General features: G+C 40.2%; 1 protein-coding gene across 6 annotated transcripts in view; it reads left to right on the top strand.

Annotated features, from left to right (window-relative positions):
* ATP11B (ATPase phospholipid transporting 11B (putative)) overlaps nt 1-26,437 on the top strand; it is a 110,306-nt gene extending 83,869 nt beyond the window's left edge. Inside the window, exons 26-31 of one of the 6 annotated variants that reach the window (XM_083177656.1) lie at nt 1,642-1,707; nt 6,285-6,388; nt 7,307-7,472; nt 8,515-8,600; nt 18,762-18,895; nt 24,568-26,437. In XM_083177656.1, the coding sequence (XP_083033782.1) occupies nt 1,642-1,707; nt 6,285-6,388; nt 7,307-7,472; nt 8,515-8,600; nt 18,762-18,864 (525 nt within the window). In that variant the 3' untranslated portion in view covers nt 18,865-18,895; nt 24,568-26,437. Of the gene's footprint in view, nt 1-1,641; nt 1,708-6,284; nt 6,389-7,306; nt 7,473-8,514; nt 8,601-12,499; nt 12,623-18,761; nt 20,117-24,567 lie in introns of those variants that run through there. The other 5 variants (XM_083177657.1, XM_083177654.1, XM_083177655.1 and 2 more) reach the window with 5 other exon arrangements.
* Nucleotides 26,438-26,641: the final 204 nt, after the last annotated feature.

The raw sequence follows: 26,641 nt of genomic DNA, 5'->3' as shown, positions 1-26,641 counted from the left end.
TTGGTCCACCGTTCTGAAAGGGGTCTCAGCCCAGTCACATAAGGGAAGGTGTATACAAAATTCCTAGTGTGATCTGACTTAGTGATGTAATGGGTAATCTCATAATATGAAAGATATTAATGTTGAATACCCCTCATTACAACTTGTGTATTACCACTTGCAAATAAATGTATCATTACCAGGACCAGGTATGGTGTGGGGGGTGGGCTCCGCTTACTCAAATTTGTCCCTTCCAGAAAAGTTAATAATGAAAATTATTATGCCTGATATTTGAATCCTTGCTTTAACGTGCGAGTTGGATTCTACTCACATTGGTTTGTTCTACGTATTGCAAATAGTGACCCTCCCTTTGTCATATGTTCATCTCTGTGCTGTACTCTTGCTTTATTTCTTTGCTCTACTTTTCTTTCTCCTCATTTCCATGCTGTGCATGCCATCAGATATTGAAGCCTAACAGGCAACTGGTAAGAGTATCCCGGGACAGTAGCAGTGTTGTCTAGTGGTAACAGTGTTACTAACCACAGTTTCCCACGTCACTGCTGACTGTCATGTTAGTAGTTAGCGCTCTTTGTAATGATTGTGGTGTGACCCATCGTGCACATATATATGGATGACCTTTTTGGGATAAAGAGAAATAGTAATACCTCTTTTCTACTAGCAAATTCTACCCAGGTTTTTTGCGCAGGGACACGCACAGACCTAGGTTCCGTGTTCAACACTGGATTCAGATAGGAATTTTTTTTTTTGATATATATATATATATATATATATAACTGAATGAAAGGAAGGAACTCCTCTGAGAAGCTTGTACAGCACAAGTACTGAGCTGGGAATGGGAGCACTAAATGCATATTGATAAAGGTGCGCACACACGGGCAAAGAATTGCTGGCAATATGGTCGCTGAGTGACCATATTGCCAGCGATTGGAGTGTGCACCGACGATTAATCGCCGGGTGCTCGCTCCAGTTTTCAGCCCCCTAATGGTCACTGGTCGGAGGAGCCGACTTCCCCTACCTTTTCTCCCGGCAATGTCATTTTCATCAGCGACCATCTCTGGTCGCTGATGAAAATTGAACACTGAGCAATGTGATTGCTGAGCTATATATTGCCAGCGATCATATTGCTCCGTGTGTACACAGCTTTAGAGGCATATATGTTAGGCTTCAGTTGAGTAGGAAAATACTTTGAGACAAGAGAAGAAACATGTTGGTGTACATTAATATGTTTGTAGTGGTATGATCTATAACTTTCAGTAAGATATTGGTCGTCGATGTAAGGACTGAAGTGCAGAACGCAGTAGATATATATTTGTGTATGGAAAGAATCTGCAGGACAAAGGACAGTTTATAATTTCCCATGACACGAGTTGTGTATATCGGTGGTCATACCCAGTCATAACTTTACTTATCTCTTGAAACCTTTATAACCCGTTAGAATTGTTCAATGATCTGCTGCAGAGACCAGGAATAGTGGCAGATGGCAAAAGAAACATTAACTACATAGTTACATAATCCCACAGAACCTGCGTAGGCTGTTCAGAAGTATTTAAGAACTGATGTATACTCTCTGCAGATGTTTATTTTTGCACACATATGCTTCTGTGTTAATAATGTAATACTTTATCATGCCTTTTATTCTAGATGTTTGGGAACTGGACATTTGGAACCCTGGTGTTTACTGTAATGGTTTTAACAGTTACATTGAAGGTAGGTTATTATTGTTTTCTTGAATATTCTGGCATATGCTGTTCTACTTGGAATGCAGTAGCTTCTGATTAGCACAATGGTATGAAAAACAATCCAAGACATCATTATTTTATTTGTGGCGTTCACTTCAGTTCATGATGACCTCAAATAACTCCCTAAAATTCCTCATGGAACATCTGACTGACAGCTGATGCTATCTGCATATTGATATTTTCTTTATAATAATATGCGACTCGTCTGATCATTTGTAGACTTGTTCTGCACTAAAGGAAGTTTAGTGATTTTCTTTAGTCTACTGCACTTTGTGTAAGATGCTGATGTTGTATAGATTGGACCAATGGTAGGACTTTAGGGGGGAGTATTCAATCCTGGATTCCGACCGTTGGAACATCTCGACAGTCGGAATCCTGTCTCTTTTCACCGGTTTCCCACACTAATTCCGCTGAAATCGGCGAAAAAGGCCTTGAATTCTCCAATCCACGGCCATTTCCAACAAAAGATCGGACTTTTTTAAACTGCCTTATTTCTTTATTGACAGTTTGTTATATAGCGGACACATATTCCGCAGCGCTGTACAGAGTATAGTTGAACATTCACATCAGTCCCTGCCCCAGTGGAGCTTACAATCTATATTCCCTACCACATGTACACACACACACAGACATTCTAGGGTTAATTTTTTGTTGGGAGCCAATTAGCCTACTAGTATATTTATGGATTGTGGGAGGAAACCGGAGTACCCGGAGGAAACCCACGCAAGTACGTGGAGAATATACAAACTCTGCACAGTTAGAGCCATGGTGGAGATCGAGCCCATGACCTCAGCGCTGTGAGGCAGTAATGCTAACCATTACACCATCCGTACTGCCCCAATCATCATTAACGACAGCAGATCCAGCATTGAATAGGCTACTACCGATATTTCACATATTGAATACCCCCGTAGGACTGATGACGTTTTTCCACACTTCCACATTACACTATGTTAGTAGTACCACTGGATTGATATGTACAATATCCTTAGCTAAGTCATGCCTGTTCATGTTTGGTGGTAAAATTGCACTGTATGCATATAAAAATGTATTTATACAGTTATTTTTATAACCACAGTTATCATATGTAACATGCAAATATGACCACTCTACTCATCTCCCAATTTCTACATAGTAAACATTACAGATTAATATAATATGTACATGTATGTGTGTATATATTTGTGTGTGTATATATGTATGCTTTGAACAGGTGTGTTTGTAATTGCTTCACTTATAAAAGCATAGTCTGCTGTGAGCTTTAGACCAGATAGCATGCCTGGAATGTAACACTAATGTGATAGCTATGGTTATAGTAATAATTTTGAGCAATAGTGTAAAGGCCCCCATACACTAGGGCGACTTGTCCTTAGGACAAGTCGCCCCCGACTTCCCCCTGAGCTTCCCCGGCTGCTCCCCGGGGGAGCTTGATTAGATTGGCACTTGATGTGCCATTTTTTACATGTGATAAATCGTCTCGATTTATCACATGTAAAAAACCCGGGGAGCAGGGGGGGGGCGCTACAGAGCAGGGCTGCTGGTGGGAGCAGGGGACACTGCGGACGCTGCGGGGGACACAGGCAGCATAGAGCCGGGAGCTGTCAGTGCTAGAAAAAAAAGCCTATACAATGAATGGGCAGCCTGTGATTGGCTGAGCGCTCTCTCAGCCAATTGCTGACTGGCTGAGAGAGCGCTCAGCCAATCACAGGCCGCCCATTCATTGTATGGGCTTTTTTTATTCAATACTGACAGCTCCCACCGGCTCCCCCTGCCCGGCTCTATGCCGCCTGTGTCCCCCGCAGCGTCCCCAGCCCCCCCTGCTCCCTCTACCGCCTCGCCGCCCCACTAGGTCCCAAGTCGGGTGGTCGGACGTGCAGCAGGTCCGACCACCCGGCGCAGATCCGATGCGCACGGGACCGCGCATCGGATCTGAGGGGACATCAAAACTAGCCGATTTTGGTCCGATTTCGGCCAGATCCGACTGATCTGGCTGAAATCTGACCAAAATCGGCTAGTGTATGGGGGCCTTAAGACCTGCAGAAAAGTGTGGTCCCGTGAAGGGGACTGCAGCCTTAAATGCATTGATCAATACATAAACTAAATCTCCACTGTTTATTATTCTTAATTAATTGGTTGAGTGCAGAGCTCCTATGATTTACATATACAGTGGCGGAAGTCCGTCCGAGACGCCCGGAGGCAAGATGAATGTTGGTGCCCCCTAACACCTCTCACTAGCCACCTCAGTGCACTCTTTGACCCCACCCTGAAGAACTCATTCTTCTTTCACTAAAGCCACATATACACTAGGCAAGGGGCTTCTGAGAAAGTTCAAAATATTGTCTAGTGTGTACGCTTAATACAATAAACTTTGTTGTATAACAACCATTGATGCCTTCTTGACATCCAGGTCTATTTGGCTACAGTATATAGCCAAATGACCTGCATGTTTAGCAGGCCCTAGCGATATCATTCAGTATGTACTCACAATATAGGCAGCCCTAGGCAGTGGCTGATATGGTTAACTGTATCGGCCGTGGCCAGTGTCAGCTAGTGAATATGGCGCTTTACTCATCCCTCACTGTAACTATCCTCTTCACTCACTCCCCCGCTCACTTAACCTCCACCCCCCCCCCCCCCAGTCCATCTCAGAGAATTCTATACTCCCATATCTGTCAACAACACAGTTCTCCCCTCTCCTTTACTGTCATTCTCATTCTCTCCAGCCCCATCAATGACCACCCCACAGCATTACCGCATCCCATTCCCCACAGCACTTCACCATCACTTTCAATCTCCATTTCACAGCACTTCCTCCCAATAACCCATATACAGTTACATTTAGAGCACTCCCCTTCCAACATCAACCCTTCACTATCCCCCCACCACCTTTAATGTCCATTTTTCACTAACCCCCCTCAATCAGCACCTTCAAAGTCCACACTTAATAAACCCCCAGCACCTTAAATGCTCACCCTTGGTAGCAAAATCACTTGTTGATTTCTTTTGTTTGGTCCTCTACTGCTGTTCCTATGTGGCTTTACTTGAATGAGAGCAGCTTTCTCCCCTGCGGTGCAGCATGCAGCCAAACTCTCATACTGTATCTCACTGCTACAGCAGCTGGTGGTGGCTCCGATTGTAAAGTAAATAGAGAGCAGCAGCTGCTGTAACTTCTGACTGCTTCCTGCCCTCAGCTGTAGTTCTTCCTGTCCCTGCAGAGTGCAGCCAGTCCCACTCTCCACAGCCACGGATCCTTCATCCCCCACATATATAGGCAGGACCTGGCCCTGTACCACTTAAGTGCAAAGGCTGCCACTGCTGCCCCTTCCCTCTTACCCTGTGGGGATAGCAGGGACCTACGTGGGTGTGTTGTGCTACTGTATGTGCGCACATACAGCTGCTTCTTCTGCAGGACTCGGCCTCTTCCCGATCTCTGACTTCCATGCTGCTGCATTTGGTTTGCAGGCTGACATGGCTGGAGTGAAAGCCGCGCAGGGGACCAGACTGGAGCGTGCACGCAGGTGGGCTCAGCTGACAGGGAGGAGGGAACAAGAAAAAACCAGGGGAAGAAAGGTATCCTTCCCCTCCGTCACATCTGGCTTCTGTGGGGCAGGGGAGGACGCAGATATATCGAACACCCACTCCCACCACACGTGTGTGAGGTGATGCTGCTTCAGCTGACATTAACCCCCCTCTCCTCCGCGTGTAACAGGTTCTGCTGCTGTATATAGACTTTAGGAGGACAGGGAATGCCCCCCCAGCAGCCTCCCTGGTTGTATGCACTGGAGCATTGGGACGCCGCTGTAATAATGTAGATGCAGCCAGACAGGAGGAGAGACGTGTGCGCAGTGCGCACTGGGCTGCTATAAACGAGCCGTGTGTGTCTCCCCCTGGCTCATTTACAGCAGCAATGGGGAGTACAATGGAGTCAGCGCCCCCTTCTAGCCAGGAGCCCGGCGGCAAATGACTCCATTGCCTCCTGGAGTTCCGTCACTGTACATATATATAATAAAATATTAGGGTGGTCCTTAATGGCAAAATAAAGTTTAAAAAATGTTGGTCCGACCCTCTCAAAATCTTCCTTTTTGGTGTAAAAAAGTGTTCAAATTTCATTCAAATAGTTGATATTTAGGGGTTGCTAAGGGACCTGTAATCTAGCGGATAGTCTTTGCCGGGGCTATACACACTGAGTGATCAGTGCTCCATTTTTAAGTGATCTATTCAGATTGCTTAAGAATGGGGTGATAATCGCCCCGTGTTTATGCCCCTTAACTGTCACATGTAATCATCTATAGACTATCTCTAAGCCCACTCGAAGCAAAAGCTTTGAAAGCAGAAATATGCAGATTAACTCATTGTTTCGGTTACACACAGACACTATCATAATATATATATAAAAATTTGGTTTGCTATTTATCCATTTAACAAATCTGCATTCATGTTTGTTCTCTAACTAATCTGTTCTGCAATTTTATATATCTAATTTTATATATTCGGAAACCTTGCATTTGTTATAAAACAGTAAAAATGTAATTTATTTGTTTTCAGATGGCTCTTGAAACACAGTTCTGGACATGGATAAATCACTTTGTTACCTGGGGTTCCATTGCATTTTATTTTATATTTTCACTGTTTTATGGTGGAATCATCTGGTAAGAACATATCTGTAACTTAATGTAATGATTCTCACCATACATTACCCTGTATTTTAACTGCCGTAGTAAGTAGGTTGTCGGTGATAGTATAATTTGTAATTGCTGCTGTAAAGAAATACATGTATTTTTGGCTGTATTCCATTATAGTTTGTGGGCATTCCCAAATTTCAATGTTTTCAAATACCTCCCTAACCCCGAAGCACAGTGAATAAAAAGTGGCTTGTGTATGCACTGAATAGTTTGCTGGTCACTTTAATCTACATGCCTTCCCTAACATTTTGGAAGATGCCATGTTTTCTGGAGGCTCACTGTGCAAATGTGGAAGTATTGCAATGTCCACAGCATTAAAACCACCACTTTTTTTTTTATGAGTGAGGGCCACACAGCAATGAACAACACTTAAATATACAAAACAATATATAATAATGTTGCTTTACAAAATGACATCACATTCTTTTACAACTCTGCAAAACCATAATGACCTGTCTGCACCAAACCCCTCTTAATAGCTGGAGAAGACCATGTTTCCTCCACAATCATTTGCGCTATTTGAGGCTAAGGTTTCCCAAACTCAATACTCCAGGTACCCTAACGGGCTAGGTTTTAAGGATGCATGTGCTTGAGTGCAGATGGATAATTTAAATTAACTTTTAAAGCTTATGCTAAGAAACTGGACAGTAAGGGAGCTTTGAAGACCAAATTTGGGGAGCAGGAACCATTCCATAGAGGTTTAGGCCTTTGTGGGCATAGCTAACACCCTATGTTGGTGTGTCGTCAACATTTTGGTATGTAGTATAAGTGGGTTTTCCTTAACATGTATAACGTGTAAATACAGCTTATGTTTTGCTGCGACAGCTGCATTTCCTAGTTATATTTAAGTGCTGAAATGGTAATAAGACTTTTCTCCCCATACAGGCCATTTTTGCATACACAGGACATGTACTTTGTATTTGTACAGCTGCTTTCCAGTGGATCTGCATGGTTTGCTGTTATCATCATCATCACAACGTGTCTTTTTCTGGATGTCGTAAAGAAAGTGATATACAGACACCTTTACCCTACAAGTACAGAGAAGTCACAGGTATCCAGAACTGTACATGGCCACAAGACAGTCTTTGCAGAGAGGTTATAATAATGGATAAAACGATTTGTCTAGTTACAAAGCCAAATCCAATATTCTATTGTCTACTCTAGAGTATTCAATATAATGTGTTCTGCTCAGCCAGTTTTAGTATCATAGACTGTTGTGGTGAGTGGTTGACCTACTGCCATGTAAAAAGCTGTAGACCATAGCCCAAGGACTGGTTGCAAGAGGATTGCACTTGTATATAGTAAGTGTTCTTAAGTAAAGGCAACAGTGTTCTGTTCCATTTCGAAGTGCCTACCTTCATTATTATTATTATTGGGTGAACTATACACATTTTTATAGTTCATTATGTGTTTAGTAATTGCACTATGCATATAAACATATGATATTGCAATAAAGTTTTTTTATCTTCACCAGTTTTACCATAGTTCTATATATTCAAGCCATTTCTGTATATTGAAGTGCATATGCATTTTTTTTTAAGTATATTGTTGTAATTCCAAAGCTGGTCCATATCAGTTTTTCAGACCTGCATAGTAAGTGTCAGGTAACCTGTAATTAAACAAAATAAACTTTTTAAGTGTACACGCACAACTTACACTTTGCCTGTTTTGATTTTTCTTCTTCAAGATCATGCTTTCTGTATATATGTAGAGGCTTTAGTAAAATATAGTGTATCTTATAAAGCTGGCCAGGAGTCTGAACTTGTGGAAAAAAGTTTGCAGACGTCATCACGTGAAGCGCCTGTGGTATTGAGTAGGGTGCTTGGCCTGCTGTTTGAGGTGGTCAGAAGTTGACTACAATTTGTTGGTCAGCAAATACGCAAGGCTGCAATAATTCTGCATTGCACTATTTAACTAGAATTTTAAAATGATTTCATCTGTTTGTTTTGCTGTATGTAACTATGTGAGATTGCGATTATTTCTTATGTATTTATTGCTAAGTGCAGTTAAAATGTGTTTAGAAATGTCTCCCCTGTATGAAATGACTGTTATTGATGTGTCGTGTGTTGCATACCTTTTCTGTCCACTTGTAGATGTATCCCAACAGAGTTACTTTAAGTGATGAATTCATCGCCCTGCAGCCTCTGTCACGGGCAAGGAATCAGCTGAGCAAAATTAGGTAGAGTAGGAGGGGAGGCTCCTCATCCACTTCTTGTTGCATGCTGAGGCTCTTCTAACCAGCACATACTGTACAGTGTCGGAGCAAGGCATGAGTACGATAATGTACTGCCAGCTGTTTTTTTGCAATTTGTTTTATTTATTTTGCCCAGGCCAAAGAGCCCTGCAACAAAAGTGCATGTTTGTTAAAAAAAAAAAAAAAAAAAACAACCCTAGCATGACACTGCTAACTGACCTGTGCTTCTGTGTTTGTTTCCTCAGCATGGATTGAGGGCTTACTGACAAAGGGGAAACGCATCACTAACAGTGGCGGCTATGTTAGGGGGGGGCATGCAATCTGATTCCAGGCTGCAGGAACATGTTTTATGTACTTTATTTTTTAAGAACTGCTTATTTCTTTGCAGAACATGCTGAGGCTGCCTAGTTTGGTTTAGCTATGGATATTATCTGTAGTTGCTGTAAATTTATGCTTATTTGTACTGTCCATTCTCACAATTAAGACACAGATTTGAAAAGTAGATGTGGGAATTGACCCATTACCGAAATCTAAGATCTTTGTATGTAGAATAAATTTCCCTTTCACATACAGCAGTTTTACGATTTATAACTGGTGAGGAATTGAGTGTGCTATTCTGTAATTCAATATATTGTTCTAAAGAAAACAGACAATGTAATCGAATCGCAAAATATGATTATTAACGCTTATATTCTTACATGAGCACATCTACCCCCAAAATTTTCATGGGCAGTGGTATATATTAACCCTGTGTGTGCCAAGGGAATTTGTCAAAATAAGTGTGAAAATTGCCAAGCAAACCTTTTTATTCAGCATGATGTAATGTAATGTTTGCTTTTATATAGGAAATATAATCATTTTTTTACACAACATTCTTTGTTTGAATTGATATAACAAATGTGAGAAATGCTGACCTTTTTAGTGGATACTTTGTACCTGACAGAACCTGGCCAGACACAGCCCATTGTATTATTCATAGTTTTCATCCCAGCTAAACAGAACACTTTCCTTAATTCTATACACAATAATACAAAATGTTGATACATGATGCTGCTACAGTAAATCAATCTTGGAGTTTCCAATACTAATTGTTTTTTTTTTTTATAAATCTTGATGTTTTGAATATTTGCCACCCCACTACAGTAAATGAGTATGCTATATGTACCACATATACAGATAGAGCCAGGCTCATCGAGTCTGCTCCCGGCATGCCAGCCACCACCCCACGCCACCGAATGTGCGTCAGAGACACTCTTGTAGCCCATTCCCAGCAATGGACGTGCAAGATACTCGCACATTCATGTGGGCTAGCTCGCCAGCTACGGGAACAAAAAGACGAGGGATGAAAGCATCATGGATGGAAAGAATGCACCTTGTGTGTTCAGCCATATAAAAAAAATGCAGTAAGAAGTCTTTAACCCTCATTGCAAGATGTATTGACCAGCTAATACCTGTATATATGCATAAGAAAATACATGATTATGATTAGTATGTCTTCCATTTGGTGTAGTTGCTCATATTCCCTTAGTGCTAGGTGTACATAAACTTGCATCCTTTTAATCATCTGAAAAATCCTGTAACTAGGAATCACTTGGCTTTGCCATGTGTTTTATAGGAGGATTACGTTTAATAGAAATGACATTTTAGTGAGAATGTGGGAAGGATGGCTTGTGTTTCCACAATAAAATTGAACACGGGCTGGGAGCTGTCAATAAATTAGGTAACTTGACAAATTGGGTTAATATAAATATATATCTTTTCTTGTTTTTTTTTAATATCACTGTACACTGGATACTATTACATAGTTAGGTTTACATTTTTCAACATACTCCTATAGCTATTAGAAAATGAAAATGGCAATATTCATCCATCTGGAAATAGTGAAAACCCTTTTGAGACAGGTTATCACTTGCAGCCAAATGTCTAACTTCTGTGTGTATCATTTGGATTGTGAAGCTTAGCAATCCTTTTAATTCATGGAGGCGTGAATGGTGAAGCACACATCACAGTAAAGCTAAAATTGTGTCTTAAGCTATAATTTTGCTGTCAAATATATAATCTGTAATAAACATGAAGCGCTTAGTGCACATTTGATCAAATTGGGAATTCCCATCTACCAAGATAAAGTGCCCTCAATTGGATAGCTACTTACACTAACTATTTCTACACCCAGGTACATATATACCTCTGGGAGTTATATTTTTTATTTACTTTTATTTATTATATCCTAAATCACATTAATTAAAAACAGAAGAAATAAGGGAGGTGCTGGGACAAAGTAAAATAGTTTCAAAGTGTTAAACAGAAAAAGAGAAATTCCTTTGACTCCTACAGTATCTATTTTTAATGACTTGGGCTGAGTCATTAGACCATCCCATAGAACAGGGCTGGGCAACACCGGCCCTCCAGATGTTAATGAACTACACATCCCAGGATGCTTTGCATCCGTTTTGCTATGTGGCCATGCTGAAACTATTACTATCCCCAGCCTTCATGCCCTATACCTACATTAGTGTTTTGGGCTCCGCGGCTGTTGTGAAATATCAGTCCCAGCATGCTCAGGGGCTCATACTGCACAACACCTAAAAAGCCACAAGTTTGATATTATATATGGATATTTGTAGTATTATAAAATATTACTTTTTCCACAGGAAATCCATTTTTTTTGTGAAAGGTCAATCAATGTGAATGTTTATTTTGTTTATATCCAGATTACTATTATTCTTCAGCCAATATTTACTCATTGAAGCATGCAGTGCAATTCTAGCAATTGCTCTCATTACATTTTATAATTCCCAAATGAATCCATGGCCCCTGCTAGGCCTAAATATTAGTGAACCTAAGGTCGCCATTTTGAATGTTTTGATATCAAGAAGCACATAGATTGCAGTAGCTGATATACACTGTGTAATTTGGCTTGGAATCATATTACAATACACAGAGTTGTCTTCCTTTGTCCCCTGCTCCTTCATAACAGTCATCACCAGTACATCTAATAACATTGCAGATTTAAACAATGGCCCTTTTCCTCCCTACATAAGCATTGCATTGCTACTATAGGGCATCTCTTACATGTGCCTTTTATCCCAGTCACTATTCACCAATAAGTGACTCTCACTATGGTGTGTGGGTTTTACTGTAGTGAAGTGGTTCATTGCTTCCCTAGCCCAAATGTAGTGTGGGTGGTGCACCTATGTGCCTGCATTTTACAGTTATTCCCAAGTTCAGTAATGATTAGTAATTTAGATAATAATGGAAGAAAATATAAAAATAAGAAGTGGGATGTTCACATTTTTCAGTTCCCAGCACTTCCAATATCAGATCCACTATGGGATCATGATGAACACTTTCCACCGCAGAACTTATTCAGATAAACTTATTGAATTAACCGATTTGCCTTCAGTCCAATAATGGTAATGAATAAAGAGGTCTCTACAACCGGTTTCTCCTATGCATTCACTTACATTTAGGACTGCTTTGCTGTGGATTCATTTTCTTACTCCTACTTGGACCTAAGTGGATGTGCAATCTCTCCCATGTATTTCCGATCATGTTTTTATGTTACTAGACATTTACTCAGTGAAACTTAATCTGCTTGTTTTTTTTTTTCTAATTGTTTTAGCTTTTAGAAGTGGAGTACGCTTTAATAGCCAATGAATATGAAGTTAATTTGTAATTCATGCAAACCTAACCAAACAAATGTATTTGAATGAACCTGTATTAATGCATTCAGCATTGGTCTTCAGTGTCAGTGGTGAATGATAGATATACATTTGTTCTCGGCGAAACTGCAGGTGTTCTTTTTAAATGTTGTATGAACTTTCTGAGCACGATGCGCCAATGGTTGTAATTTTACTGGATTTGTTACTTTTCTGTCCCTCTAGATGGAAGAGGATAAGGGTTCAGTCAGCTCAGCATTTGACTTTGCTGAAAGCGAGCACAGAGTGTCGGACAATAGGCAATTGCTAGCTGATGCGTCAAACCAGCAGAGCACTTGAGCAGACTAGGTAGTACTACCACAACTACAATGTGATTCGTAGCCACCTGTGTGTGCAGCGGACTTGATGAAGTGGTGGCATGTGGAGCTCTGTGTCAGCTACATCTTCTCACTGTAGGAAACATTACTGACCTGTTGTGAATTCATTCATTTGTGGAACTGTGCTTTAACCCACATTGTGTGCTTTTACATCTATAACTAGATACGGCATGCCAAACTAACCTTATTCCTTTTACAAGTTATAGTACCTGTGTTTAAAGGATTGAATAATATCAACATTCTTTTTCGTTTAAATGCATTATTCTGCAATTAACTTTTTATTTCGGCAGCCAGTTAGTAAATTAGATCCATTATTTCTTGTCACTGTTGGGAATAGAACATGCAAGCTGATCAGCATATGGTTTACATTACATCCAAGGTGTTTCTTTTTATTATTATCCCTTCCTATTTTGGATGTGCATCTTCTTTGTAACATTCTTCTTTTCAGAGTCTGTGTGTTTACAAGGAAAATAGGATGTGTTTGTACTGGATGCGTTTCAACTTATTCCTTATCTGGAAACACAGTATTAAAATTGTATTCTTAAATCCATTTTGTTGTGTATCCTACAAGTAGCGAGGGCTTGCCAGCGAATACATATGTGTCCCCTACACCTAGCCTCAATAGGCAATGCGGCAATTAAGCTTCACCAAGCACTTTAGCCGTACATTTCCTTTACCAGACACTCTGTCCTGCAACTTTAACGGCACTAGAATTAATTTGGTACTTGTGTCGTTTCACTGCGGTACTGCCCGCGTATCGCATCGTATGCAAATCGCATCATATGCAAATTGTATGCAATTTGCATCCGATGCGATTTAGCAAACCTCCACTATCCATGTCAGCCCGAAACGTGGCAAGCGCAGCAAGGGGATGTGGTACGCGTCCTTCCTACCTGTTCATACCCCCACTATCCACATCGGATTGGATTTTATAAGGTGTGGCGAGCCACCGAGCACAAGGCGTGGTGTGCGGACGCGGAAAACGAGCCCGGACCATGGCGTGCGGACGCAGAATACACGTCAAGTAATCCGCGGGGCTCACTGCACTCTCCACGATTTGAGCTCGGTTTCTGCGTCCCCTCACGGGGCGTCCTGCACAGTGGATAGTGGGAGTATGAACAGGTCGGGAGGACGTGTACCACTTCCCCTCACGAGGCATGCTGCGCTCGCTACACTTCGGGCTGAAGTGGATAGTGGGGTGGGGGGGGGTGCTAAATCGCATGCTATTTGCATACAATGCGATCCGTGGGCAGTGCCGCTGTGAAACTAAACAAGTACCATTCATTTTAATTATGCACAAAGTTGCAGCTGAAGCACAATGGAATTTGACTTAAACAAAAGTTGCGGCCGCTGCATTGTAGGACTTTGCATACGGATTTACTAAATTGAACATAGTGGGCCTAATTCAGCTGTGATTGGAGGTGAGGCACATAGAGGTGAGATGTTCAGTACTTTTGGGCATGTGCCAGACCTGTCCATTGGAAGACTGATATTTTCTGGCCTCTTTGTAGTAACTGTGGTGGTCAGCTTGCTTGACCCCATTGGATGCAGCACAGATCACTAAGGCACTTCTTACAGTTTATCAGATGCCTCCTGTTGTATTAAATTACTACTGCATCTCTACTGCTTACATGGATTGCACCTCTGATCCCATCTGAATCAGGCCCATTGTGTAAAAAGAAGACCCACATCAGTGCAGCATAAAGCTAATCATCACTTGCACATAATTCTAGGATTTACTAAGGCTTGGATGGAGATAAAGTCCCAGCCAATCAGCTCCTAACTGCCATGTCACATGCTGTTTGAAAAAAATGAATGTATGGGGCTGGTTGAATGATACTTTTATCTTAATACATAGTTTAGCAAATCTACTCCTCGTTTATAGAACAAGTTTGATTTTTAAATTCACAAATAATCTCTATAAAGGCCCATACACACTTGACGATTTTCACCTGAAAATCGATTAATGTGTATGGGGCAGCTACCCCCGACTAGCGATGATGCGTGCTCCCGCATCATCACTAGGAAGGTCTTTCATCTGCTGGTTTTACCAGCAGATCCAGCGATGATGGATGGTTTTCCATCCATCATCGCTGTGTGTGTGCGCTGCTGGGCTGAATGATTAACCACTTTCAGCCCGTGGTATGCCCCGCACCACCCCCCGCCCGTTATACTTACCCTCCTGGACTTGTCCTCGCTGCCCCACCCACTCCCCTCGTCTGGCTGGCTGCTGCTGCTTCGGCTGGCTGGTAAAGAGCCCCGGTCCCCCGCCTGTCTCACACTGCCTACTGGCTAATAACTAAGTCATTGGTGGCAGTAATATATAGATTGCACATGCCAGCAATATATATATATTACTGGCACCAATGACAATCGTAAGCCAGTAAACTATAGAATCTATATATTACTCCCCAGCCAAATGTATATTTTGTTATGGCGGAAACATATACATTGCTGTCACAAGTGAATGGATTTCTCCGTACATGCACAGCTGCAAATTAAATTTTGCCGTGCACATGGGTGGGATTTTGCCCGGTCAGGGTGGCGAAGGTGTAGGTTACCTGATCGCTGGGATCCGAATATATGCAGCCCAGCAATCAGTTCTGAATCATGCACCAACAACAGGAATGCACTGAATAAAATGGCCCCTGCTCCCACCCTTGTAATTCAAACCCAGCCCATTATGTAAATTGCCTTTTATATGAAAGAGTTTCAGCAAAGTCTTTCACTTCGTGAAAATCACTTGCTCTTTGGGAAAATAGCTCAGTGTGTACGCACTTATTTGGGGAAAGATATATCTATCAGAGATTTTGGGAAATTAAAATATTCTAGTGTGTATGGGCCTTAAACCTGATCCAATTTATTTCTGTCTCTACTCTTTGTACACCTATCTGATGGGACAATAATAAATTTCAGTGCATGGGAACTTGGCCTTAAGAGTTGTTAATTACGTAGATTTATTTTTGTCTTAAGAAAAAATGGTACTTGTTTCCTAGCACGGCACCCATCGCATACCATTGCATGCCTTAATTAGTGATATGCAATGGGACCCCATGTACAATTAAATCATCGTTTTGATCGCATCGATGGCATCGCATGCTATCTGGTCGCATGCGATGCAATCGATGGGATCAAAACAATGTAATAAGATTAAAATCGTGGGCGCCGTGCTAGGAAACAAGTACCGAAAAAATGCATATGAGGTGTTATTGATAAGTCTAATAAACAAAACTTTTTTTTTTGTTTTTTTTTAAGATATTGCTCAGAAGGGCTTTTCTTAATGATATATTTTTTTGAAAAGAGTAGTGTACAGATGGAGCACCCTTAATTCTTGCAGGGGCTGGCATCGCGCACGTCCCCTTACTACGGAGCTCCCCGCCACTCGATCCCCGTCTCCCCTAAGCATAGACGGGCCGGGTTGGCGTTTCCCGCACGCGTGTATGTGGGACACTTGCGCATCCCAGTCAGATGGAGTGCCATCTCACCAGCCAGGCAATCTGGCGAGCCGAGGCGCTCCATCTGTATGTGCTCCATGTCTGCTGAACATGCAGGTCAAAATGTAGCCAACGACTCATATGTTCAGCAGGGTGTATTCATAGGTGTTTTCTGTTTTGGAGAAAATTGAACCCCTTCAGTGGTGGGTTTTTTTTTTGGGAGCGCTCCCCACTGGGCGAGTTTTTTATGGGGAGCGCTCCCTTAAAAAAAAAAAATAAACACCACTACCTCCCCAGGTCCGGGCAGCACTGCTGCACTGTCAATCAGCGGCTGCCCGGACCTGCGCCCCCCCGTGCCGCGTCCCTGTCCATGGCAGCCTGCTTGTCATAAGCCGGCATCGGGGACTTAAATAAGAAACCCGGAGGAGGGAGGAGGCGGCGCCGCAGAGGGGAGGGAGACGGGCAGCAAGAAGCTGCCTGAGATCAGTGAGTGAACTCAGCAGCGCTGCCCGGCTCCAAACAGTGGCAATCCCGAGCATTTTCCGGGCTTGCCAGACTGGGCACTGAGGCACAGCCCTGGAAAATTCTCGGGATTGCCACTGAAGGGGTTAATTAAAAAAATAGGCACATGTCAATGTACAGTTTCGTACCCGATTTGTACCCAGATGCCAAGATTATGGAGAGCTCTTCAGTTTAACTAAGAGAGGTGATAAACACCTGCACCTGTCCATTTCGACAGCAAAGGGTAATATATGAACACTTGCAGCTATTGGATTGCTATATTGTAAATGGCAGCACCGATAATGACACATGGAAAATTGGGAAAAAAAATCGCTCCTATTATTATTATTATTATTATTATAATTTTATTTATAAGGCTCCACAAGTGTTTCGCAGCGCCGTACAAAGGAACAATACAGGAAGACAAAGCTTGGCATAACATTGAATAAATAACAAAAATACAGTACAAATAAAGAGCGCCACAGATCAATACACATTACAGCTTAAATGTAAGTAGTGAGGACTCAATCAACATACAACTAGAGGCTTGAGGCCACTGATGGAGATGAGTATGCAGACGAAGATGGTCACTGAGTGTTGGAGTATAGGAGAGCTGTGAGTGAAATGTGAAGAGTAGAGGGCTTTGACAACAGGAGGGAAGAGGGCCCTACTCGGAGGAGCTTACAATCTAGTAGTAAGGGGAGACAGACAGATTACAAGAGGTGCACGCGAGTGGGTGGTGGTTAGATAGCAGGATGTAAAAAGGCAAGGGGTCGGAGAACCAGCTGGTTTATGCAGTGGAAGGGTATGCTTTGATGAATAGGTCTATCTAGAAGTTCTAAAACTCCTGAAACAACATTTCGGTGCAATTGTATCATTTAATACATTTTTGAACTTGTCAGAGCAATTCACTTGAAAAATGACATACGTATACTGTATATTGGCTAAGTTTTGCAATATAAACCTCTCCAAGTGCATGAACATTCATCAATGGTTCTGCACTGTGTCCTGACATTTGTTCCTTCAAATAAAGAATTCCCCTGCTTTTTTTTACCCATTCAAGGGTTAGTGCACAAAAAAATGGGAATTTGCTCAAAGTGCAAGTTTTGAAATAACAAAGGCTTCATGTTTTGTTTTTTTTGTAAGGGGGGGGGGGCGGGGGAGTTGATATTACCTTGAACACATTTTTTCCATATGTGCGAAAAACACATAAGTTCCACAACCTCTAAGCCTCTAACCCTGGGGTAGCCAATTCCAGTCATCGAGAGCTACCAACAGTTAATGTTTTCCAGATCTCCTCACAGAATCACAAGTTAAGTCATTGGCTCCACCTGTGGATCTTTTAAAATGTTTCAGAGAGTAATGAGTGCACCTGTGCAGCAGCTAGGTTGTCTAGAAAATGTGAACTGTTGGTAGCTCTCGAGGACTGGAGTTGGCTACCACTGCTCTAACCTATGTATTTTCGAGATTGGGGGAAAAAAAGGCTTCTTATTGTGGATTTGGTTTCACCTGAGTCCCCAATAAATGCTGGCACCAGGGCTTATTGTATAGTGGCTAACATGATACCACCCTTGACTAATATTTTAAATGCACAGATTTAATTTTTTTTGTAGTAACAATTTTGTCTAATTGTTAGTGCAGAGAGCAACCATGGTTTATGCCTGGACATTAATGTATAGTATTTTAAACAGGAAAAAAAGTTTGTATTGTGTATAATTTTTTTGTGTTGTTTTATGTAGCGAGATCTGTTTTCTCTTAAAGCATTTGTTGCTGTGCCTTGTTAATTACGTCTACTTCTCTTAATTTAATTAAATAAAATAGAAAGTATTAATGACCGAAATCTGACTGTTTGATAAGTCCAGCATATATTCCCTCTTGAACTGAATAGTGAATGAACGCACTTGGCTGACAGCATGTTTGCTACTGCACTATCAATGCACAAAGGTCTGTCTTTTCTGTTGGCTGTTCTGTGTCGTACGAATGAAGAAAATAACATGACGGATTATTGTAAGGGATGCTAACGTGTTGTTACTTGCCAGCTGTAGTATTTTTTTCCTTTTAACATCTCTTGATCATCTATTTTCCTGTAACCAAATGCCACAAATGTTTCTCTAATCGGTAAATGTTTAAATACACTTGTAACCACTAACCGCTGTTATATTTCTATCTCCTCAGCTTACTGAGACAGGATCAGGTATCAGCTGCTTGGACTCAATGTGCTGCTACACAGGCGGGGAGACAGCATGCGTGTCTGCTCGAAGACTGTTGGAACGAGTGATGGGGCGATGCACTGCGCCACGGGTCACCAGGTGTGAAACCTCTCTAAATAGCCTTTGCTGCCAACGGGTCTCCTATAAACTGGAAAACGATGAACCTGCAGCTTTAGATGAATAGGGGAAATCTCTCTAATCTCTCCCGTATTGCTCATAGGCATTCAGCGCAAGAAGGAGCAATGTGTTCATGAACTTTTCTTACTCCTCATTTCCAATGTCTTCTGTACATTTTTATATAATGCTTCTATGTGGTGTGCGTCTTGGAATTGTCTGGCTTTTTTTTTTCTTTTCGCTTGGATCTTGTCTGCATATTTCAATATCGGGGGCATTTCCTTGTATGGTCATCTGGTTTCTGGGACTTTCATTTCACATTAGGGGCTTTGGTTCTTACATGGATACACACAAGGTTTTTCTTGAGGGAGTTGTGGGTACAGTATGGAAAGTGTCCCAAAATAAAATCTGTTCATTTCTACAGTAAAGGGACAGTGATCGTAGCAAATAAAATAGATCTCTATATTGAAATCCCAAATGCAGATGATTTCATCTGGAGAATCTCTTTTGTGTATCAGCCTCTGTTTACAGTCCATATCCCATTCAGTGCTCACACTTACAGATAATGCTGATGATTGGGGTTAATCATTTATTCCTTTTTCTTTCATTAAATGTGATATTCACATAAGAAAAAAAAGAAAACCCAGATTTTAGAAGTCAGTTGGGTTATGCCATACCTTTTGGCATTATTTTAAATCGATTCAATGTTGAAGGCGCATAATGCACATTGCACAGTATCGCTGCTCCAATTCGCATTGACTATTTCTCAGCAAGTGCTGCTGTAAAGTGTAGACCTACACACTGTAGTGGAAACCATTTCTCTGCTGAACCAATGAGCATTCAGGTAGTCCATTCCGCTAGGCGCTGGTGTGTCATCACTCTCGCATTGGGCGTTTTATCTCGTTAGTGAATTGGTAGGCGACACTCATATGGTTTGGTTCAGCCCACATACTGCTATTGTCTGTCAGCAACACTCCAATTTTTTTATGTTAATGTGTGTTTCCAATTGGCAATATGCAAACTGTTTTTATATTTAGCGCATAAATAGTAAGGTATAGAATGCCTATTTTTTATTTTAAATGACTGTGTAGCTCAGAGCATCAACAAGAGTAAATATTTATAACCGTTATAAACAAATTGTATTATTTTTTTTAGTATTCTTACCCAATTATCCCCATTTTCATAAATAAACTCATCTTGACAAAATCACAAATGCTGTTTTGTTTAACCAAATGGAAAAGCTGCGTCTGACAATAATTTCTATCTTTTGCTTATTTGCTTGTTAATCTCGTCTGTACTTTAATTGGGGTTTCTTAATCAAATCGAAATCTTTCCTTTTCTATGACCTATGAAGTATTGAACCTACAGAGTTGTTATTCTCACCTTGCACATCCTCCAGTGATGGCACTTATGTTGGGCTTGTGTTTTGTTCCCAGTATCCAGAGATGTAGCAGTTTGTGATTGGTGGTAGTAAACCTATCCCATCACATATATAAATTTAAACTTTTTTTATGCTCCTATTTAAGGCAAAGTATGCCTCTGGCCTCAGCTATGTCACTATGGACTAGGTTTTCTGAGATTATTAATGCCAAATGTAAATAAGCAAAAAAATAATGCAGAAGCTGTATAGTTTTGCACATAATATTATTGCCATTTTAAATGTTGGGATCAAAACTGCTGTGCACCTTCTGCTTCCAAATTGGGGGCTACTTGTGCACTAAGATGTATTGGTCAGATTAGCTGCTGTACCAATGGGTGACCACCCTGAAGGTAATAATCAACAGTAAATCTAATGGTGGTACTGCGCTCTATCTTATAGTGGTATTCATGCAAGTGATGAAGGACCAAGTTGTGCGGATTGCGCTATGTTCTAATCTTGAGATGTATGAGGTCAAGTCAGGGGTGAAAAATAGCAACGATGATATGTTTCACACACTTTACTTAGATATGGTATTTGGAAATTAATACATTTAATTACAATGCATATTTTTCTTCATTTTATCGTTTTCTTTTTTCTTTATTTTTAAATTACACCATATATGCATGCATTGTATTTAAATGTATTAATTTCCAAATACTGTATCATCATTGCTATTTTTCAACCTTGACTTGACCGTAAACATCTCAAGATTAGAACATAGCGCAATAAACACAACTTTGTCATTCATCACTCGCATGAATACCACTGTTAGAGCCACCATTATGTTTAGTTCTGCTTCCAAAAGCTTCCACTTAGTGATGTGAATTGATTAACTGTAGTGTCATGAATAGCGGTCTCAGGCACAACATTGCTGCCTCCATTGTATGTAGGTGAGGGGTACACCGCAAAGGAATTTTTTGAATTCCCACGTTGATTTTTTACCTACTGTAATGCGTGCTTCATCTTTCTGCTCATTTACATGAAATGCTATCGCATATAGGAAGCAGAAAAATGCAGAAACACATAGACTAAAAGAAAAAAAAAGTGTTCCTGATGACGGATCAAATTCACAGTGGCATGTAAGCCACATTAGCCAGCTGCATTTCGGTGCTCATTATTTGACCAGAAGAGAAATACATTTTTTCTTTGAAAATTAGTTGTTGTGTAGGTTAATAATTTGAAACTTAGACTGTTATAGAATGACAACTCTGTGGGTTGCGGGTTTTCTATCCATTCAGTGCGCCACAACTGAACCACTTTGAATTTCTTTTATTGTCATTTTCCACCATCCTTTTACTTGGGAAGATCATGGTAACATTGTTATTAAGTGCATGTAACTTAATGGTCTGTAAAATGCCGAAGGGATTGTGCTTTGCTTTCTGCTCTCTTAGAACGGTGCTGTAAGGCAAATCAATAATGTGGTGGCTTTATGCATTTCTTGCAGGAAAAAAGTATTTCTCTGGTTCACCACAATTGAGTAAATCAATGTCTTTCATTGTACTGATTGCTACTGACAACTGGTGTTGGGAGTCTGTCCTATAAAAATAAAATAGTCGCTATAATTAACTCTATCATACGAGACAATTTATCTGTGTGTATGTGCTCTGCATCATCTAAAGTCAGCCAAGATGGAGAAATTGGTGTGATAAATTTAATTCCACCCAGAATGCCAGTTAGAACTTTTTTCAATTAGGGTTTTTTTTTTTTTTTTTTATGAAGTATGCAGCACATTGTAAAATTTACAGCGGGATAATTTTGTCATGTATGATTTGTACTTTGGGTATTAAATTGCACAGGTGCCGTCTGTTTGATGGAATGTTCTAATATGTTCAAAATCCTTTTAAGGTTAAATTACCCAGGCACTGTACCTAAATAGTATGGACTCCTTTATCTCTGCTAAGGGATCCCATAATACATTTGTCCTCATAGAAGGACCCAATGTGCAGAATAGGCTGCACATGTCAAAAAAAATGTGGCTTATGTAGTAAAAAAATGCAAGTCCCAGATCACGAACAGTTGTGTTGATACATTTAACTATTGTTACTCTGGCATATGGCCCAACATCACTCTGCTTTGGCTTGTTCATTGCCCTAGTGTCAAAAGGTACCGTGGATTGGTAATTTAATTTTAAATGGACTATGTATATATTGGAATGGTCCCATTATATTTCCATTTGGTTATGAGTGCATTTGGTCATTTCCTATGAAAGTGTTTTGAAAGAGCAGTTAGGTCCCCATTTTTCCTTTGGATCTGTGCAACATTTCCAGATACATTCTAAATAAAGGGTAGACCACTAATATAGGGAGTTACTGCTTGTAGATATCACATGCCTTTTACTTGCCAGCGACCCTCTGATAGCATCCCACATCACCACATGTCATTGCCAAAGGGCTTTCTATACTTCCAAACAAGTGTATAATGCCACTCCCCAACACTGACTAAAGCACAGATGCTTCTTCAACTAGAGATTGTTCTTCTTTCTGGTAATCATAGGAGGTGATGCAATGTGTTGGGTAACTTTGTGCTTCTACCAACATTCATGTAGACTACCTATTCCGCATTGCATGCTATGACTATATAGCTCACTATACTAGCTGAAAACCTTTTCTAGCTTCCAGTGGGAGAAACAAATTCATTTATTGCAGATTCCTAGATACTTACTAGCAGTTTACAAAAAAAAACCTTGTTTCTGATGTTTATGTATATGAAGTTAAGACACCGTTCATGTAGTTTCCCAGGTTATATACAACAAATCAAATCATTTTATTGTCACTGTTACATTAAAAGAAATGCAGTGAAATTCTATAAAAGAAAAAAAAAGAGGAAATACTCACACATCACATACTCTGATTCAGACTTGAGACAACAGAAGGAAAAAACTGTTACACAGCCGACTAGTACGGCAACCTAGACATCTATATCGTTTTCCAGAAGGTAATAAATAGAGAAAAGAGAATGACAAGGGTGGCTAGGATCTAAAATTATTTTATTAGCCTTAATTTTACTCCTTTTAGAAAAAATGTCTGCCATTCTAGGCAAGGGTCGGCCAATAATTTTTTTTGCAGCCTAGACTGCTCTAAGGAACCACGGTCAGAACACTTGGAATTCCCATACCATACTGTGATAGCATAGGTTAATAGACTCTCGATTACACAGCAGTAGAAACTCACGAGTATTGGCCTAGATAACCCTGCTGCCCTAAGTCTCCGCAGAAAAAAAGGTGTCGCTGAGCCTTTCTAACCACTATGGTAGTGTGCGCAGACCATGTCAGATCCTCCGTAAACTAGAGCAGTGCTGTCACTGCTGGTACATGCAAGTGAAGATTAAATCGTTCCCCAAGTGCTTGTCACTGTCCTCTTCCTCCACCCTATGGTACTGTAGGGAATACCTGCTTAGTCCTAGAGCTGGAATATTAGTTTGCTCATTGTATTAAATAATCCATCTATCCCCAATACTATATTTTTGATGTCACATGAGCAAATCAAGATTGTTCTATTTATCTACTTAGCAGTTCATTAATCCCAAATGAAATGTTTTCCCTACATGTCTGCTTTCAATTAAATAGCCGGTATATCAACCACTATAGGTCAACAGGCAATAGGTTGATATGAGTTTTTCATGATTTTTTTAAAACGGACTTGTTCATACATGCTATTATAGTGTGCATAAAGGCAGAATATAGTAGTGAGGCACTGTGCCGGAAGCATGGCGAGCGCAGCAATACCCTTATACACTTATACGTGTCCATGTGGACCTGAAAATGTGACAACCTCACATCAACCTTTTTCATGCGTCGACCTCTAGTGGTTGACCTTGACACTGCCGACCTAATGACCCATACCTGAAATAGCTGAGGCAGACTTCCCGCCTACAGAATATGTAGCTTTCATTAGTGCTCATCTTGGCTGACTGCGCATTCCCACTACTTGTCACTTATTACAGCTTGCCAGTCCAAGAAGTTGCTTTTCCGGAACATCCTTTGAAAATGTATACATGAATAATAGAAACTTCTCATTTAGCCCCCATTTCACAATATCACAGTGGTGCGTATGTATAATGTGCGATAGCAATTTGTTTCTCTCTACTTTTACATTTTATTTATAATACACATTATGTACATTATTGTCATATCCATGAGTCTCTTAACCAGTGAGGAAGGCTAGGGCAAACCTCATATTTCTATGGATGTAAGTGAGAGCCTTCTCTTTTGCCCATGTGTTTCTTTTTGTTGCTCTAGATCTTGGAGTGAAATGGATCCCTACTATTCAAACGACAGAAGCATCTTGACCCTTTCGGCCATGGATTCATCTACGTGCTAAGGGCAGGCCTTATTGGTATAACTGTCCTGCTAATTTGCCAGTACATTGCCTTATTCTAAATATTTATTGCACCTGAATGTATTGGCTAAAATCCTCAAATAATGTTGACTTTCAAATAAGGGCCAAGACATTGCAATTGAGCTTCCCATCTAAAACCTGAATAGGTGTTGCACATTAGGATGAGAAGAGAGCGGGTTGTACGATTTTTAGGTTTGTCATTTATTCAGCAATGACCTCCAAAACTTTCATTGATGACAATTGACTTTAAATATTTTCGTTTTACTTCCACTAATGAGCAGTCATCGTTCATGTGCTGCAGGAAAATCTACAGATTTTATTTTTTTTACTTTTTAATGGTACTGTTATTTATTCAATTAATTTGGACCTCATTTAATTATTGGTACAGTAGCAATGAAGAAATGCTGTTGATTACTTGGCTATCGGAAAGTAATTTTTGAAGAATTTGAGTTTTTGAACCCTTGAGTATGGAAATTACTTCCGTGTTGGTAACAACATTGAAGTAGTTATGTTCATGAAGTGGGATTCATACAAACTGTCCCATAAAAATGTGTTCCATCCATATGTCCTAAGGTTATTTCTTTGGCATAAACTGGCTGTGCTTCCCTTTTTAAATAACTTTTTTATGATTTTACTGTTTGTGTGACAATGGCACTGGCTAAATACCAAATCTCTAATTTCTTGAAGACCAATAGAACAGTTGTTTCAGAAGAAATTTGTAATGGTTGAATGTATTGAACAAATTTCACTTTAAATTACAAGATAGTAAGGTTTTTAAATGGAATTTTTTATTAATGGATTTTTTTTTTACATTTTTTTTATAAATTTTTAATAGCTTTTTTTTTTTTACATTTTTAAATGGATCTTTTATTGTGTTTTGGAAGTCCATACTTGATAGACCAAAGGGAGATATACAGTACTTCCAGCAGTATAGCAGACCAGAAATGTTACCCAGCATAGATTAGCAGACAGCAGCCTTTCTCAATAGCTAATGCAGGATTATTCTAAAAATTGTTCCAGAAGTATTATTTAACACATGTTGAGTAATATTGTTTATCCAGAAGATTTACCACTGTTTGCTGCATATTATTTTATTAAAATGTTTACAGACTAATGAAATATATACTGTCTACCATTTACCAAGACTTTGGGTGCATCTATTTAATTCATTCTGCAGCCTCTTAATTTTAAGAATCGGAGCTGTAACAGGCTGACAAGACAATAAGCCACTGGAAGGTATGCAGTTCAAATGTTCATTTTTTAATTTGTTCCATATTTATTAGAGTTCTGACCATCACTCCAGCTTGAAAAACAGGCTATGAGGAAGTTTGTTCTAAAAATAAAAAGGTGTAGTTAAATGGAATTGATGAGTTGTTCAGGGTAAGTGGTAAAGATAAACTAGCTGTTCAGAGTCTGGAAGCCTTACGACTGGTGACAGACGGCATCACAGGGAGCAGGTATGTTGAGTTTCTATGATTCAAATATATACAGTACTCTTATGTGGAGTGCAAGATTCAAGTGAATTTTGATGCGAAGGACACTTTCTCTTATACAAAAGAATAAGTTGGTACCAAGGATATTTAACAATTTTTTAGCATCAGTTCATCAAAGTCTAAATCTTACAGAGACGCACTTAGACATTTGTTTGAGAGCCATGGTTAATACTAGGCAAAACGGTTACTGTGCTACAGCCCGACATGATAAAAAGTAGAGAAGAAACATCTAGAGTAGGTGTTCAGGTAAACAATGGGCGGTATTCAATGAGCCTGATTCGCCATGTTTTTATGGCGAATTTGTGCTGTTTGGCGAATTTCTGACTAAAACGGTGAATCACCCTATTCAATGACCACATGGCGAATACATTTCAAGGTTTTTTTCACCATGATTCACCGAGTAGCAATCGCTATCTTTTTATGGTGAAGTGGAATGTGAACTTTTAAAATAAAGTGTTTTGTTTTTTACATTTGGTGTCAA

The sequence above is a fragment of the Crinia signifera genome, chromosome 3, assembly GCF_055691185.1.
Source record: "Crinia signifera chromosome 3, ASM5569118v1, whole genome shotgun sequence".
NCBI classification, from domain to species: Eukaryota; Metazoa; Chordata; class Amphibia; order Anura; family Myobatrachidae; genus Crinia; species Crinia signifera.
This window is presented reverse-complemented; position numbering and strand designations above follow the sequence as displayed.